This window comes from Polyodon spathula, chromosome 18 (genome assembly GCF_017654505.1).
Source record: "Polyodon spathula isolate WHYD16114869_AA chromosome 18, ASM1765450v1, whole genome shotgun sequence".
In the NCBI taxonomy this organism is placed as follows: domain Eukaryota; kingdom Metazoa; phylum Chordata; class Actinopteri; order Acipenseriformes; family Polyodontidae; genus Polyodon; species Polyodon spathula.
Window position 1 is genome coordinate 5,804,364 of NC_054551.1, and position 15,332 is coordinate 5,819,695.

A 15,332-nucleotide genomic window follows, 5' to 3' on the forward strand; every position below is an offset into this window, starting at 1 on the left:
AGAAATGATATCATCAGAAAACAACCTCACTTCTCTCTCAAGCTTGATAACGGCCATCATCTCTGATTACAGGGCAGAATAAAAACAGGTTCAACCTGTTTCAAAGTTCCCAGTGCATTTCACAGGGCTGGAGAATTAACCCGGAGGATGCAGTCTCCACACAGAGAAAAAATACCTCCGAGAGTGAGTCTTAGTTTCCGTGAACTTTAGTTTATTTGATCTTGTATTACAACGTATTTGTATGTGATGACTCCGTGGACCATACTGTATGGTATGGCACACCTCTAAAACAACGCACCTGACTTGTCCGGTGTTTTCCTCAAGAACATAAATAAATACAATAAAATAAATTAATAAAAACAAGTTTTGCGTCTTTCATTTCCCACTATAATATGTACATTAGTACAATTCACATTCATTCAGTTTATTATTCAGAGCAAATCCAAATTATTTTATATACAAATCTTAAATCTCCAAATGTTATTTAGCAGCAAGTCTTGATGGGCTTAATCAGTAACTGAAATGAACAGAACAGAACAGTAGAACACAACAGAAAACGCCGCTGGTAGGAACGTTTCTTTCAGCATCTGTTAGAGCAGAACGTGCCGTTTATCTAGCTGCACTCGGTAACTCAGCTGTCAAAAAACAGGAAGAATGTGTATTGTTTTGTTGCTTCGCTTGTGTTTTTAAGGCAGGTTCGGTTACTTAATTTAACCAAACAGGTAGGTTTACATTAATACTTGAATGTGTAATAATGTAGGGTTTACGTGACTAAGACACGCACAAACCGTCACAAGCTATATAAAGGATGATAATACACTACTGTTGAGCTTGACCGGGTAATGGAAGGGATGTGGTCGTTAATCTCCCTACCTTTTAAATAATTCATACAGTAAAATAACAAATTGAGAATATATCTAACTTGAATGTGCAACTGTTTGATTGCTGGTATATATATATATATATATATATATATATATATATATATATATATATATATATATATATATATTAGGTATAGAGATAATTTATCTATCTATAACTATCACCAAATGTTTGTACATGTTACATAAATCATTTTTGTCATGTTACATACATCTCGAGTGTTTGGTTCTTTTATTTATCATGCTTTTATTCAAATTCAGACTGCTGTTTTGGTAAACACTCGTCTGGATTGTGGTTCAGTTTCGGAGCATGGTGGTTGGTGTTGCAATCTTGTACGTGTTAGAAATGCATGCGGGTTTAGTCGTTCCATCCTATTTGATGGAAAATGTTCAAGAGTTCAGTCACAAATTACAGTATGTACAGTGGCTAGGGTGCCCATGCACACCCGACCTTTTTATATTGGTCATATCTGATTATGTTGTAGTAAAACTAGGGGGGGGGGGGGGCATGGGATGGATTAGAATGCAAGCCATGTGATTCTTATTTCTATCTCTTCTGTCTACATAGCAAATCTTCTGAGCGCCTTTGCAGTCAAAGCAGCACATTATTATTGTGTCTTGTGTATTGAATATGAAACCATTTTAAGAGGAAGACTGTGTTTTATTCTGATCTCTCTCTTTCTCTTTCTCTTTCTCTCTGCCTCTCTGTCTATAGAAACAAGGTATGCCAACCAGGATTACCACAAGTAAACACAACATAACCAGGCCAGACTAATGTTAATGATCAGGTGAGATGTGTCTGTGGAGTTTAGTGACTCGACCAAGTTAGAATTAGAAATAAATGTGTTTAATGTGGCATCAGGAGAGTATAGAGCAGTCTGCAAAAAAAAAAAAAAAAACATTTTTTTTCTGTAATAGTTTTACTTTCGTGGTCCGGATGTTACAACCGAATTTTCATTAAAAGTGATACACATTGTGTGTGTGTGTGTGTGTTTTCAATCCTAGTCCAAGAATGGCAACAGGAACACAGGAGAAACAGTATCCTCCATTGTTGTTGAATTTCTTCGTCTATAATCCCAAATTTGGACCAAAAGAAGGCGAGGTATGTGTGCAGAATTCAAACAAAGTGGTTATAATCAACAAGCCGTCTTTGTTTTATTACTCCTCAGTTTAACAATATATACAATACTAATACTGTATGAAAAGTCAAGGTCTGTAAATATCCAGGCATACAGAGGTTTGGGGTATTTTTGGGTATAAGCTGTTTTTATATTTTGTTTCTTTACCAAACAATTATTCTGCATGCAGTGATAGTCCATCACATTTTAAAAACCTGTATAATAATTGAATGTTAATTTACATTCTTAAGTAATATACAGTACCAGTCAAAAGTTTGAATACACCTGCTTGAAACCAGGTTTTTCATGGTTATCTATGCTTTGAATAGTATAAACTTGTCTATAAACACTTAATATGTCATTATATGATATGTGTACTTATATAAGCTGATAATCATAAGTAAATTGCATTCAAAAATAATTTTTAAAAATTAATTTTTAAATGAAAATGTAAATCTTGTCAATTTCAATGAAATGGTCACCCAAAAGCAAAGGGATTTCAGTCTGAAGTCCAAGTCAGTTAAAAGTCTGAAATGTGTATAACACGGTGTTAGAACACTGGCCTAATTATAAAACTTTGTCTTTGTCTTTGTTAGATGTTCTCTGAGTTAACTAGCATGTTACCTAATTAACCTTTTGTCACCAATTATTGTTAACAGGTGAGGGTCCATGATTTCTATAAGTATAGGTAGCGTAGGCACAAGTTTGTCATTCCTGAATGTAAGAGAGCAGAAAATGGCAAAATACGCACAGTTAAGCAAAGAACAAAGTCTGTAATTACTTTAAGAAATGAAGGTCAATCTTTAAGGCAAATCGCAAGAACTTTGCAAGTGTCTGTAACTACTGTGACCAAGATCATCAAACGATTTGAAGAAACTGGCACTCGTGAGGACCAAACAAGGTCAGGCAGGCCAAGGGTGACCTCAGAATCAGAGAATAAGTTAATTCAAGTCACAAGTCTGCAAAACCGGCGATAACTGCCCCTGGGATATAAGCTCAGCTAAATGCTACTAGAAGTACAGATGTTTCAACATCAGCTGTTCAGAGGAGATTGCTTGAAGCTGGCCTAACTGGAAGAATTGCTGCAAATAAACCACTGCTAAGAGTGCAGAATAAGAGGAAGAGACTTGCCTGAGCCAAAAAACACAGAAACTGGATGTTTGAGGAGTGGAAGTGGGTCTTATGGACCGATGAGTCAAAATTTGAAATATTTGGGTCCAACCACCGAGTATTTGTAAGACACAGAGAGGGTGAGCGCATGAGTTCTGCATGTGTGGTTCCCACTGTCAAGCATGGAGGAGGCATTGTCATGGTCTCTGGTTGCTTTGCTGGTGACAGAGTTGGTGAACTTTACCAAGTCCATGGCAAGCTCAACCAGCACGGCTATCATAGCATACTTCAGAGGCATGCCATTGCATCAGGATTACGGCTAGTTGGGCAGTCCTTCATTCTTCAGCAGGATAATGACCCGAAACACACCTCAAAGTTGTGCAACAACTGGTGAAGAAGGAAAGTGAAGGACAACTCAATCTAATGACCTGGCCTGCCCAGTCTCCAGACCTCAATCCCATGGAACTTGTATGGGACGAAGTGGACAGAAGACTCAAAGCAAAGCTACTCACAAGTGCCCTACATCTCTGGGAATTGCTACAGAACAGCTGGGAAGACATGTCGGGTGATTTCCTGCTGAACCTGCTTAACCGAATTCCTCGTGTTTGTGAGGCTGTTATTAAGGCAAAGGGTGGCCGATCCAAGAGAAATCCAAGATTTAGAGACAATTTTCAATTTTCTTGAACATTGCTTTGATACTCCTTATGTTTTGTTTTGCATATTGTAACATGTGTTTTTATTTTCAAGTATTTACAGAAATGTATACAACGTAAAACATTGTCAATTATGAAAAAAACCTTGTTTCCCGCAAGTGTACTCAAACTTTTGACTGGTACTGTAAATGTTCACATATTATACCTTACATTGTTCCAAATATGATTTTAATTATTAAATTGAATTGTTCAGTGCTTTCTTCCAAACCAGGTTTATAACTCTTTAATTGAACCCAGTGCTCAGTTCAATAATTAAGTCCTGGCTTGGCAAGGATTAAAAGCAGTTGTGATTTTGAATTGTTTCTTAAATTCTCATAGATGATATTTCTGTCACTATAACCTGGACCTGTGCCTGTTTTTTTTTTTTTTTTTAGGAAGAAAAGAAAATTCTATTTTACCACCCGAATGAGGTAGAGAAGAATGAAAAAATCAGGAATGTAGGGCTGTGTGAAGCAATTATACAGTTCACCAGGTATTCAGTCTACTCAAAATGGTGTTTACTTGTCTCTTTCTTTCTTTTCCGAAAATGTACTTTTTGTACAGAAGCAGCCCATGATCTCCTGATTTAAATTAACAATCTTTCTTCATTTGCAGAACCTTCTGTCCAACAAAGCCTGCCAAATCTTTACATACTCAGAAGAACAGACAGTTTTTCTGTGAACCAGAGGAGAATTTTTGGATGGTTATGGTACTGTTACAAACTTTTTACTAGTTTTATTTATCAGCCAAAATAACAGCAATTCATGCTCCTTTATTTATTTATTTATTTATTTTTTTTAAAATGATATCAGCATCAGAGCTTTTCCAAAGTCATTATTAGAAAATTATTAAATTAGTGACTGACTGTTCATCTTCTCTCATGCCTTGCCTGCATGATTTCCTTGTTGGATTTATGATAGGAACTCTTTCTGCAGCTTCTCAGAGTCTCAGGAATTTTGAGGATTAGGATGCACCAGAGAAGCATGCCAGTGGCTGCTCCCCTGCTGCCTCACTGTGAAGTTTATCAAATGTTAAATTTTGTGGTCCGCATTTATCATTACTCCAAAGTGCAACTGAAACGTGTCTTAATTTTAGTTTTGTAAAATTAACAGTTGGTTTTATTATTATTATTATTATTATTATTATTATTATTATTATTATTATTATTTCTTATTTCTTTTTCACAAAACATGGCACAAATACAAGTCTTGAGATCTTGATAAATATGTCCCTTGGGGTCCTATAAACATTTGTGTAATATAACTACACACACTATCAGTGTTGTGCTCGGATAACAAACTTTATTGTTTTTTTTTTTTTTTTGTTGTAGGTTGTACGAAATCCCATGATAGAAAAAAACAACAAAGATGGGAAACCTGTTGTGGAATACCAAGAAGAAGAAATACTGGTAAGTGGTTTATTAAACCGATATAACATAAATCACCAATGCTTGATTTCCGGTTTCCATGACAGATGTAGAAGAGCTTTGCTAACACATCATTTCATTTTTTTTAAGGATTCCGTCTACAGCTCAGTACTTCGGCAGTGCTACAACATGTACAAGGTAAGTCTACAAATGCCTTTTGTCTATTTTTCTCTTTTTTAAAAGTATCCATGCTGAACGTTTATCATTCAAAATCGTATATGTCAGTTTTGGATGTTGTTCTTTCAATTATTATTTGTGATGCGCTAACTAGGTGATCCACAAGATAAACATAGTCAGTAATAGCAGCAAAGTGTAGAAGAATATCTCACATTTAGAGAAAACCATATATTATAAAACACTAGAAAAGCCTTGTGTTATAAACTGTATGAACCGGGTTCCTGTGTCTTCTTAGCTTTTTAACGGCACCTTTGCTAGGACTATGGAGGCAGGAGGTGTGGACCTGCTCAAACAGAGACTTGAGAAGTTTTTCTACAGGGTAAGTGACTGATGGTGTGCTTATATGATTATCTACGAAATCGCCATGAATACAGGTAATAAAAGAGCTACATCTAAAGGAAGAACTGATTTATAGCAAGGTGTCAGTTTTGGAACTTGTTAAGATGAAGGTGCTGGTTTGTGTGATCACTTGGTTAGAATGGACACCTCTAATTAATCGATTGGTTAGAGTTTCCATTAATGTGTGTCAGCATTAATTATAGTCAAGCAGAACAACGTCTGCAGCAGCTGTTCTTGGAGATGTAATTACTGTTTTAAATAATTTATTGCTAATGAAGGAGAAACCCAGTCTCCTACAGTCAGGTCTGTTTTTAGTACATGCGCACACCGTGTTACAAGCACAATGAAGTATGCCATCCAGTCATAGATCTGGCCTTTTAGGGTGAAAAACCTGAGTGGTTTGATCTTGTTGAGAATGTATGGCAAAGTTGTGTAGTTAGTAAATGTCATGTTACTGAAGTCTTGTGGATTCTACATCTGCATCAGAGTTGTTGTTTTTTTAAGCAGACACTAGTTCCCAGCTGAGAAGCAGAAAACACATTTTACAAGCGGTGTAGATTTAGAAACTTGCATAACAAACCAAAAAAACAGGAGCCATTTAATACTTATTTTTAAATGTAGAGCAGTTTTATTTGAATTTAGTAAAGTTGTACCGACCAGGGATTTAATATAAATGAATAGAAATTCCATCTATTTTAAAATAATAGTCAGTATTGTATTTATTCTTTCTCCAGTACCTGCAAACTCTACATTTACAGTCCTGTGATCTGCTGGACATTTTTAGTGGAATCAGCTTCTTCCCTCTGGACAAGATGACATACTTGAAAATCCAATCCTTTATGAACAGGATGGAGGAGAGCTTGAACCTGGTCAAATACACAGCTTTCCTCTACAACGATCAGCTAATATGGTACGCAGAACAAAAATTAAACCGTGCAAAGCAAGGCTTAAAAATTTCTTCTCTGCATGAACAGCACTGTCACTGGACTCCCTTTTCCTTGTGTTGAAGATCTTTTCGTTATTTGATTTTTTTTTTCTAATACTTTTATTTATAGAAAATAAAATGTTGCATCTAGACCATTGAGAGAAATTCAGCTACTGCCCAGGAAGTGACTTGGCTCCAGGGGGCATCAGCAATTTTTACTTCTACAACGTCTGGAGCTTGGTGTATTTCAGGTTAAATCTGGTATTGCATCCTTGAAAAAACCAAAAGAAGCAGGGACAATTGACAGTTTTGCTCGTGTAAATAAGAAGCGGAGTCGAGTGACAGTGTTGCTCGTGTAATTAAGAAGCAGGGATGAGTGACAGTGTTGCTTGTGTAATTAAGAAGCAGGGATGAGTGACAGTGTTGCTCATGTAAGTAAGAAGCGGAGTCGAGTGACAGTGTTGCTCGTGTAAGTAAGAAGTTTTAGTACATCAGCCTGTACTTGTATTGCTGTTGAAGTTGCTCTAACTGCTATCCAGTGAGTTGGAGAGTTTTTCCCTTCCCCACTGGATAGGGATGCAGTCTACCAGTAGAGCTTGGTGAAAGGACCTCTTTTGAAATGAGTATGCATGCAAGCCTCTATAAATAGCTAGAAATAGGAATCTCACAGAAGCAGTAGGGATTAGTCCTCACAACCTGGAGTGTCACAGATACCTCAATAATCTCTGGCTGGCATAGTAAGAGTGTCAAATATGGTTACTTTGCAATCTCATTTGAGGCTACTGGCTCAGTTTACTTAATACATTAAGCGTTATCACCGTTACTGAGGGGTTTTTGTTTGTTTGTTGAATTAAGTGTTATTATTCAGAGAACATGGGTTATGAGTATTGATACACAAAGGTTAACCTTATCAATACAAGTGTAAGAAATGCAGATATAGGTGTTAGTTAAGGCACTTTCATGTCAAGGATAGGGCTGTCCGAGTAGCTTAATTAAAATCAAGCTGTTTACACTTGTATTGATCCCTTTAAAGGATAGAAACCAGTATTGACAGTGGTTTGAATGCCCATTGCAGGTGCAGCACAGTAAGACTTTGCTGTTCCTAGATACTGTGTGCAGGGCAGCCTGTCAAACCTCCTTAATGCCACTGTGAGTCATATTACCGGCTTGATCGCTTTTTCAACAGTTAATCTAAATGCGCTCTAGATAAGATCAGTGCTATATAATATTTATCACCAGAAAAATAAGAGCACAGATTATGCAGAATCACTGTAATTTAAACCTGGCAACAGTTTCTCAGATGGGTTTGATTGTTAGCAGTGTTCATGGACACGTCACCACTGTCCATTGGCGTACGGTTTCCCTTAAGACCAACTTCCCCTTTTAAAGGTAGAAATAGATGAGAGGTTGTGGCATGTTACTTTAACTATCCTATATGGTTTACTATCAGCATGTTTATATATATATATATATATATATATATATATATATATATATATATATATATATATATATATATATATATATATATGTATGTAGACTTTCATTAATCTGGACCCCAGTAGTCCTAATTGATGTATAATCCAGACCGAACCAAAATGAAATAAATGCTTCAGTATTATAGTTCTGTCATAACTTTGTAAGTCACTGTAGACTGTATTTTTTTCCCCAGAAGATTTAGTATTTGATTTTTAACTAAGTGTCATTTAGTGTCAAGTAATACAAAAATGACTACAAAAGATTTAGAAGTGAGTACTTTTTCGAGATTTACGATTATACTGCATTTACAGTATAATCGTAAATCTCGAAAAACTACTCACTTCTAAATCTTTTGTAGTCATTTTTGTATTACTTTAGTATAAATACATGTTAATTTGGATTCATATGTTGTTTTTTTCTGACTTTATGTGAACGAAAAGACACATTTGCCAGTTTTCCCATTGGAAATAGTGATCTTTTGAAATGTCACTGTCCTGGTCACAAAAGCAAAGTCTGTGGGGAATAATAGCCATTTTCTATACTTTTGAGGCATAAGCAATTAGGAAATAACACTTACTACCCAGGAACAAAAATTGTGTTACATAGTGTTATGTGAATCATGTTTATTTGGTTTCAGATCCATATCCTGTACCGTTTTGTATTGCTAAGAATTTTCAGGACACAAGCCATCAGACACACTCAGAAATTCAGTACAATTTTCAAAAACTGAAACATCTGACCGTTTTAAAGTTCAGTGGGGTGTTTAAACCCTGTAGATAACCAATCAATCAGCTGTTAAGCTGTCTTTTTTTTATTAAGCACAAAATAATAGTTAACACCTCACCATGGGTCAAGAAGCTTGATCTCTAAACAGCTAATCAATATAAAAATGTCTTTTTTTTTTCTTCCCCCCCCTAAAGGAGTGGTTTGGAACAAGATGACATGAGGATCCTGTACAAATATCTGACAACATCTCTGTTTCCACGCCATTCAGAGCCTGAGGTAGGGGAGCAAACTATTGCATTCATCTATATTGATCCAGTTAAAAATAATACAATAAACAGTCACCCAGGAATCACACTGAAGGGGCACTGAAGCTTCAAAGGAGAAAATCTAATTTTGAGGCTGTATAGCATCTTTCATGAACAAATGCCCAAAGACAGCAAACGTTGCCGTTGGTTTGGCAATAGTCAAGCATGTGCGCCTGGATTTAAACCACTTGAATAGTGTCAGCTTCTCTTGTTCCTCTTGGTACTTTTTGGTGTTCTTTTAGATTAAGGAAAATACCAAAAAGTTGTAACTTCGAGCACAATTTTTTGACAATGGTAATTTAAATGTTGATGTTGGAGTTTTAAAAGTAAATGGTGTTTAACTCTTCCTACCGCGATCTGTTTTTGTCAAAGTTGGCTGGAAGAGATTCCCCAATGAGACTGGAAATGGCTGGAAATCTTTTGCACTATGGGAGGTATGAGTCACTCTTAATTGCATTAATAGTTTTTGCAGATATTTTTTGGTGACTATTTGACGACTTATGAAAATGAGATATTACTGAGCATCTTCAGCATGTTAGTGTGTTTCTTTGTTTAGAAGCATGATGTTAAAATTATTGCCATTATTATATGTTGTTAAAGTTCTAGACCTTGTTACCTTGCTGCCACCTACTGGATAATTTCAGATGTGGAGTCTGCAGGATGCCGGAATAAGTTCTTCTTTTATATACTGTAGGTTTCTTACGGGACCCTCTAATCTAAAGGATCCTGAAGCAAAGTTTAGATTCCCCAAAATATTTGTGAACACAGAAAACACTTCTGAAGAGCTTCATTTGATTGTATATAAGGTAAGCATATGGGGGGGACTCTGTATATAGTCTTAACCGTTCTGCGCTAGTCGCTGTACAGTAACTGACAGATTACTCAAGTAGTATAGAAATGCCCCTCTGCTCAAAATAAGCAAACCAGTAAACTAATATAATATGTACTTCTATACCCATTGTTATTTATTTTTCATCAGCTGCTGAAACAGTTAAATGAATTACTTTCTGTAAATTTACTTTGTGCTAAAGAAACAAGCTTCTAGGATTTCCCAATGCTTAGCTGTCCTCCTGTTTTGTGTAAATAGAGACAGCAGATCTTTGTAATATGTCAACAGTGTTTCTTACACATCTGTTTCAGGCAATGAGTGCGGCAGTGTGTTTTATGATCAACAGTAAGTTCTGTCATATTTTTTAATCATCTTTTCATCACCTGTAAATTGAGATGTGCAGTAGGGAAAAAAAACTAGTTCACTGGAAAACTGCTGTTTTCTATTCAGAAGCTTGCCAGTCTGTGGGATTACTGATCCATTAACCACTGTTTAGTGGTGACTTTTGATATTCTAGTAATACCCATCAGTTACAAAGTGAGAAGGGGTTAGGCAGAGGGCAGGTTGCTGTTGCACGGAGGTGCTGATTCTGTGATCGACTGCTTGTCCTGTTCTTGTTTGCTGCAGCCTCTGTGGAGTTGACGAGAGAGTTCTGCGAGCAGCTCGACAGCCTGGTCGGACCTCAGCTCACTCTGCTAGCCTCAGACATCTGTGAGCAGTACAGCGTCAACAGGAGGATATCAGGGTGAGTGACTGCTCTGCACCAATCACCTTCATAATCTAATTGTCAGCCATAGCACTTTGCACAGGTGTTTCTCATACCAGTTATTCCAACTTGTCAAGCTGCAGTGAAAATAAAAGCAAATCACAGGAACTGTTTGAAAAATGGAACATTTACCAAAACCTTTACATTTAGAGCATGTCTGGATCCATTTGTATTTGTGATGAGGATCACGCTTTGCAACGCTGTGATAAATAAGACCACAATGATGTGCTTTTCACTTGAGATTTTAATACTTTGCTAGCTTATGAGAATGTAACTTAACCCCCAGACCCAGAATATTTTAGACATTTTTAATCTTCTACACTAAGAATAGGCTAAATAAGTAATGTTTTCTAATACATTTTTGTTATGGACCCAATTATCTTTCTGCATGGATTGCAAGGAGACACAGCAATATCAGTTTTGTAATTGTTCCAGGAAGTTAAATTATTAATGGCTTTGTTCCTTTGTCACTAAAACTAGAGAAGTTCAAGGCTCATCTTACTGATTAAGGCTGACCTTAAATTTTAATGTACACAGTATCTTCCATTGATAATGAACCGAAAGGCTATAGTTATGTCTAAAAGTTTGGCATCACCTAGAATAAACAACATGTAATCAAAGAATCTACAAAATCATATCGCAAAAGTCTACTGGAAGCCATAATAGTACAGTATGTCATGTTAGATTTCAAAATGTCACATTTTTCTATTCAGTTTTTCATTAAGTATATGGAAACCTACAGAACGGTATGTAACTCAATATGTTAATATAACATTATTCAGCAGGTTTCATTTGACTTTATGAAGCAAAATTAGTTCATTGTATAGGGTGATGCAACACTTTTGGCCATAGTTGTACACCTGTGTGCATTAGATGGGGAAAAAAAAATAAAAACTGATCTGCTACCTTGAATATTGTCTGTTGACTCTGTAGACCTGTAAAACACATGTTCTTGATCCAATCATGTTTTAATCCTGATAGATATCCTGATAGATACAAGTCCTTCAATATCAAGGACGATTGTCTGGCTCCTCAGTGAATGATCAACCTGCTCCAGGGCCTGTATTAATTGCTTGATAAAAACCTATTTGCAGGCCAGAAAAGGAGCCTCAATTCAAGTTCATCTACTTTAACCACATGAACCTGGCTGAGAAGAGCACCATCCACATGCGGAAAACAGCCAGCGTCTCCCTAACCTCCGTCCATCCAGAACTGATGAAGATCCTAGGGGACATTAACAGCGATTTTTCAAGGCAACTGGTTTTTATTTTACTTTCACAATGTATTGAGTGTTGATACATCACACTGGTAGACTGATTTAATTGTTAGTGTATCTTGATACATTATAAACCATCAGTATACATTTTAAAATGAATACACAATTTAAAATATTACGACTATAAATATTACATTTACACAGTCATTTTAAATACTCAATCTGGTCAACATACATGACTTTCTTTGATTCTTGGTGAATCGTTTCAAGTCTAATGATAATGATCCCAGAATAATGTTCATGGCACCTGTAGATATTAATTATTGATTGAATTCTTTCAATAGGGTTGATGATGATGAAGAAATTATAGTAAAGGCAATGACTGATTACTGGGTTGTTGGCAAGAAGTCTGACCAGAGGGAATTGTACGTCATTCTGAATCAAAAAAATGCCAACCTAATAGAAGTGAATGGTAAGTTTGTCACAAAATAATAGTTTGTTTTTTTTGACAGGTATATGTATGCAATATGCACAAGTTGATCCATGGTAATCAGCACAACTACATCATGTGTTAATAATTTAATTCCTGGTATATATCCTAGAAAATGTGCAGTTTATCCTTCAAATGATCTGTGTTTCACACTGTTATTCAATTCCACCCACTGCTGTTAGTTTCAACTTTCTTTCATGTTTAGGATGCATACTTTTCTTTACTGGACAGACCTTATAAGGAATCAGTATTTGCATGAAATCTTCTTTGCTCAATGCCCCTAAATCTGTTGTGTCATACAAGACATGTGAAAACGGTGGAAGATCTGCTGGCAGCAGATCAACAGGTGTAGTTTCTGCTAAAGATCTGGTGATGCAAAAAGATCTTAACCTTACCAGTGATCAAAGACTGACACTGTATGCAAATTCTGGTGACTATCTGATAATGAATTATTGATTATAAACTAATGCTTGTTGTCATTTGACTTGAGTATTCAAGATTCAGTAAAAAGAAACCAGAATTGTTTTATTAAACTGTTTTCTAAATTGTAACATTTTGTTTTACAGAGGAAGTGAAGAAACTTTGTGCTACACAATTCAATAATATTTTTTTCTTAGACTGAAGAACAGAAATATATTGAAGCAGATGACTTGAAAGCATTGCTGACTAAATATCTAGTATTAAAAAAAAGTTACATCAGCTATGCTGATTACTAAAACACCAATATTAGTAATGCAATAATTGTATTGTAAAAATGAACTGAAGTGTAATTTTTCACAATTTTTAGATTTTTATTTAAGTTAACTAATAGCTAATTGGCTTTCATTAAATTCCTGTAATAAAGATTTTACTGTAAAAGAAATATGAAACTGCATTTATTTTAATCATAAAGGCTGCAGTAAAATGTTTTTGAAGGGTTTTCTAAAGTTCATTCTATAACTTCATTAAAGTCAGGACTCTTCTATGTATTTCTTTAACAGACCTTTGTTAGATAATGTGCATCATGTTCACACTTCATGGCTTGTAAACTGCCAAGCACTTTGAATAAAACGAGAAATTCTAATTGTTTTGCGACTCCCGTTTTACCTGTCAATCATTTTAAACACTACATCCTGGACTAAACAATCATATTGTTGAGTTATCACTGGTATAAAGAGCTTGGTGGTTTACCAGTTATCATCATGAATAAGTGATTTTGATTTAGAATTACCTGTTCTGAGGTACTAACATGGAGTATTATTAGGACATCACCAGACTAAAAACCTCCCAACGACAGCTGCCTTACATACATACCTTTACTTAGTTCCACTTTGTGTCAGAGGCATCTCTTGGATTTATGTCATGTGTCATTCGTAGTTTGTTTCAGGTGTAACTCGAATTTTGTATAGGCTATCATGCATATTTCCTATCAGATGTCATAAATGAAATAGTGATTCCTTATTTATTCTCTGACAAACATTGCCCTCTTGTGGAATTAAGCTGTAAATACAGTCTATAAAATAAAGGCATGCAAATCTCATTAAATGTAATTCCATCATCAACCAAATAAAATTTTATTTGCATGAGACCATTTCAGCCCAGGCCGTGAAAACCATTACAGTATATTATCAGTTTCTAGTTTAATTTAATTTTCATTTTAAGTGTGAAATGATTACAGCACCGTAGGGCAAACCCACTGCAATTCAACATCATGTTTCCATGCGCATTCTGAATATACCTGGGAGTCGACCCTGCTGTCTGCATAGTTAAGTGTTTATTTGCATGGTTGATCCTGAAAATAAATGGATGTTTTGAGGATAAAAATAACATTTGTGTAACAAGCGTTTCTTTGCTAAAAAATGTCTATATTCAGTCCAGAAATGAATATCTTCATTCTTGTGATATATAGGTTTCATATAATCATTTGTATTTTTGGTGTAAACCTAATTTGCTGCTCTCACAAGCATGTTAATTTGTCCTGTAGGGCAGGGTTTCCCAATCCTCGTCCTGGGGGACCCCTGTGTCTGCTGGTTTTCATTCCAATTCTCAGTTACTTAATCAAACCCTTAATTGAACTTTTTAGGAGGTGAGTAAAAAGTTCAATTAAGGGTTCACTTAAGTAACTGAGAACTCAGTTGGCATGAACCTGCAAATGCAGGGGTGCCCAGGACCAAGGTTGGAAAACGCTGCTGTAGGGTACAGTGCAGTGGCGTGCCTCAGTACCCACAGGGTTAAAACAATGTAATAAAAATTATGGAAAAATATGTCCGTTATTTGAAAAAACGTTTTTAAATACAGAAATGAGTAATGCATTCATGAAATATAGGTGCAAACATTACTGCGTATTATCTCTCAGTTCAGAGAGGTGAGCGTCGGGTGTAGCAGCCACTAGAGGCTGCAAAAGAACCGTTAGCTCACACTCAAACACAATTCAACCAAATTTCTCATCTTTAGCCTGTGTTATCTTAATATTAAAGAAAATAAAAATAGGAAAATTAAATTCTAAACTTATTTACAAAAATATAGTAAAACAAAATACAGCTGGATCATTATAATACATCTACGGTTGCGCTGGCGCATCTTGTTTTTTTTTTTTTCGCACCCAAACAAAAAACAACTACTGCGGGGTCGGGCTGCAGGTCTTATTAAAGCAGATGTGGTCGGGTAGCGGGTAAGAAGACGGTGTTGCAGCGGATTGCGGGTCCGGGTTGATAGTGGGTTTTAAAAATTGCAAAAGACTGACACCGTGTCTTTTGCACCCTCTAGCGGCCTCTAGTGGCTACTACATCCGACCCTCACCTGAACTGAAAGGTAATAATACACAATAACGTTTTAAACTACATTCATAAACACATTAGTACTTTCTGTATT

The 15,332-nt window shown here is 35.9% G+C and overlaps 1 protein-coding gene across 3 annotated transcripts; it reads left to right on the forward strand.

Moving 5' to 3' along the window:
• The first annotated feature begins 612 nt into the window (after positions 1-612).
• LOC121294183 (vacuolar fusion protein CCZ1 homolog) lies at positions 613-14,271 on the forward strand. 3 transcript variants are annotated; one of them, XM_041217807.1, is made up of 17 exons: positions 613-722; positions 1,600-1,672; positions 1,890-1,986; positions 4,200-4,297; positions 4,420-4,513; positions 5,135-5,212; positions 5,321-5,368; positions 5,643-5,726; positions 6,481-6,656; positions 9,071-9,152; positions 9,554-9,615; positions 9,876-9,987; positions 10,322-10,355; positions 10,638-10,755; positions 11,871-12,029; positions 12,337-12,464; positions 13,049-14,271. In XM_041217807.1, exons 2-17 carry the CDS (start codon positions 1,659-1,661, stop codon positions 13,102-13,104), a joined length of 1,440 nt encoding a protein of 479 aa, XP_041073741.1. In that variant the 5' UTR covers positions 613-722; positions 1,600-1,658; the 3' UTR covers positions 13,105-14,271. The 3 variants fall into 3 exon arrangements, with proteins under 3 accessions (XP_041073741.1, XP_041073742.1, XP_041073743.1); XM_041217808.1 differs by having other exon boundaries at positions 1,600-1,606; XM_041217809.1 differs by lacking the exon at positions 1,600-1,672.
• Positions 14,272-15,332: the final 1,061 nt, after the last annotated feature.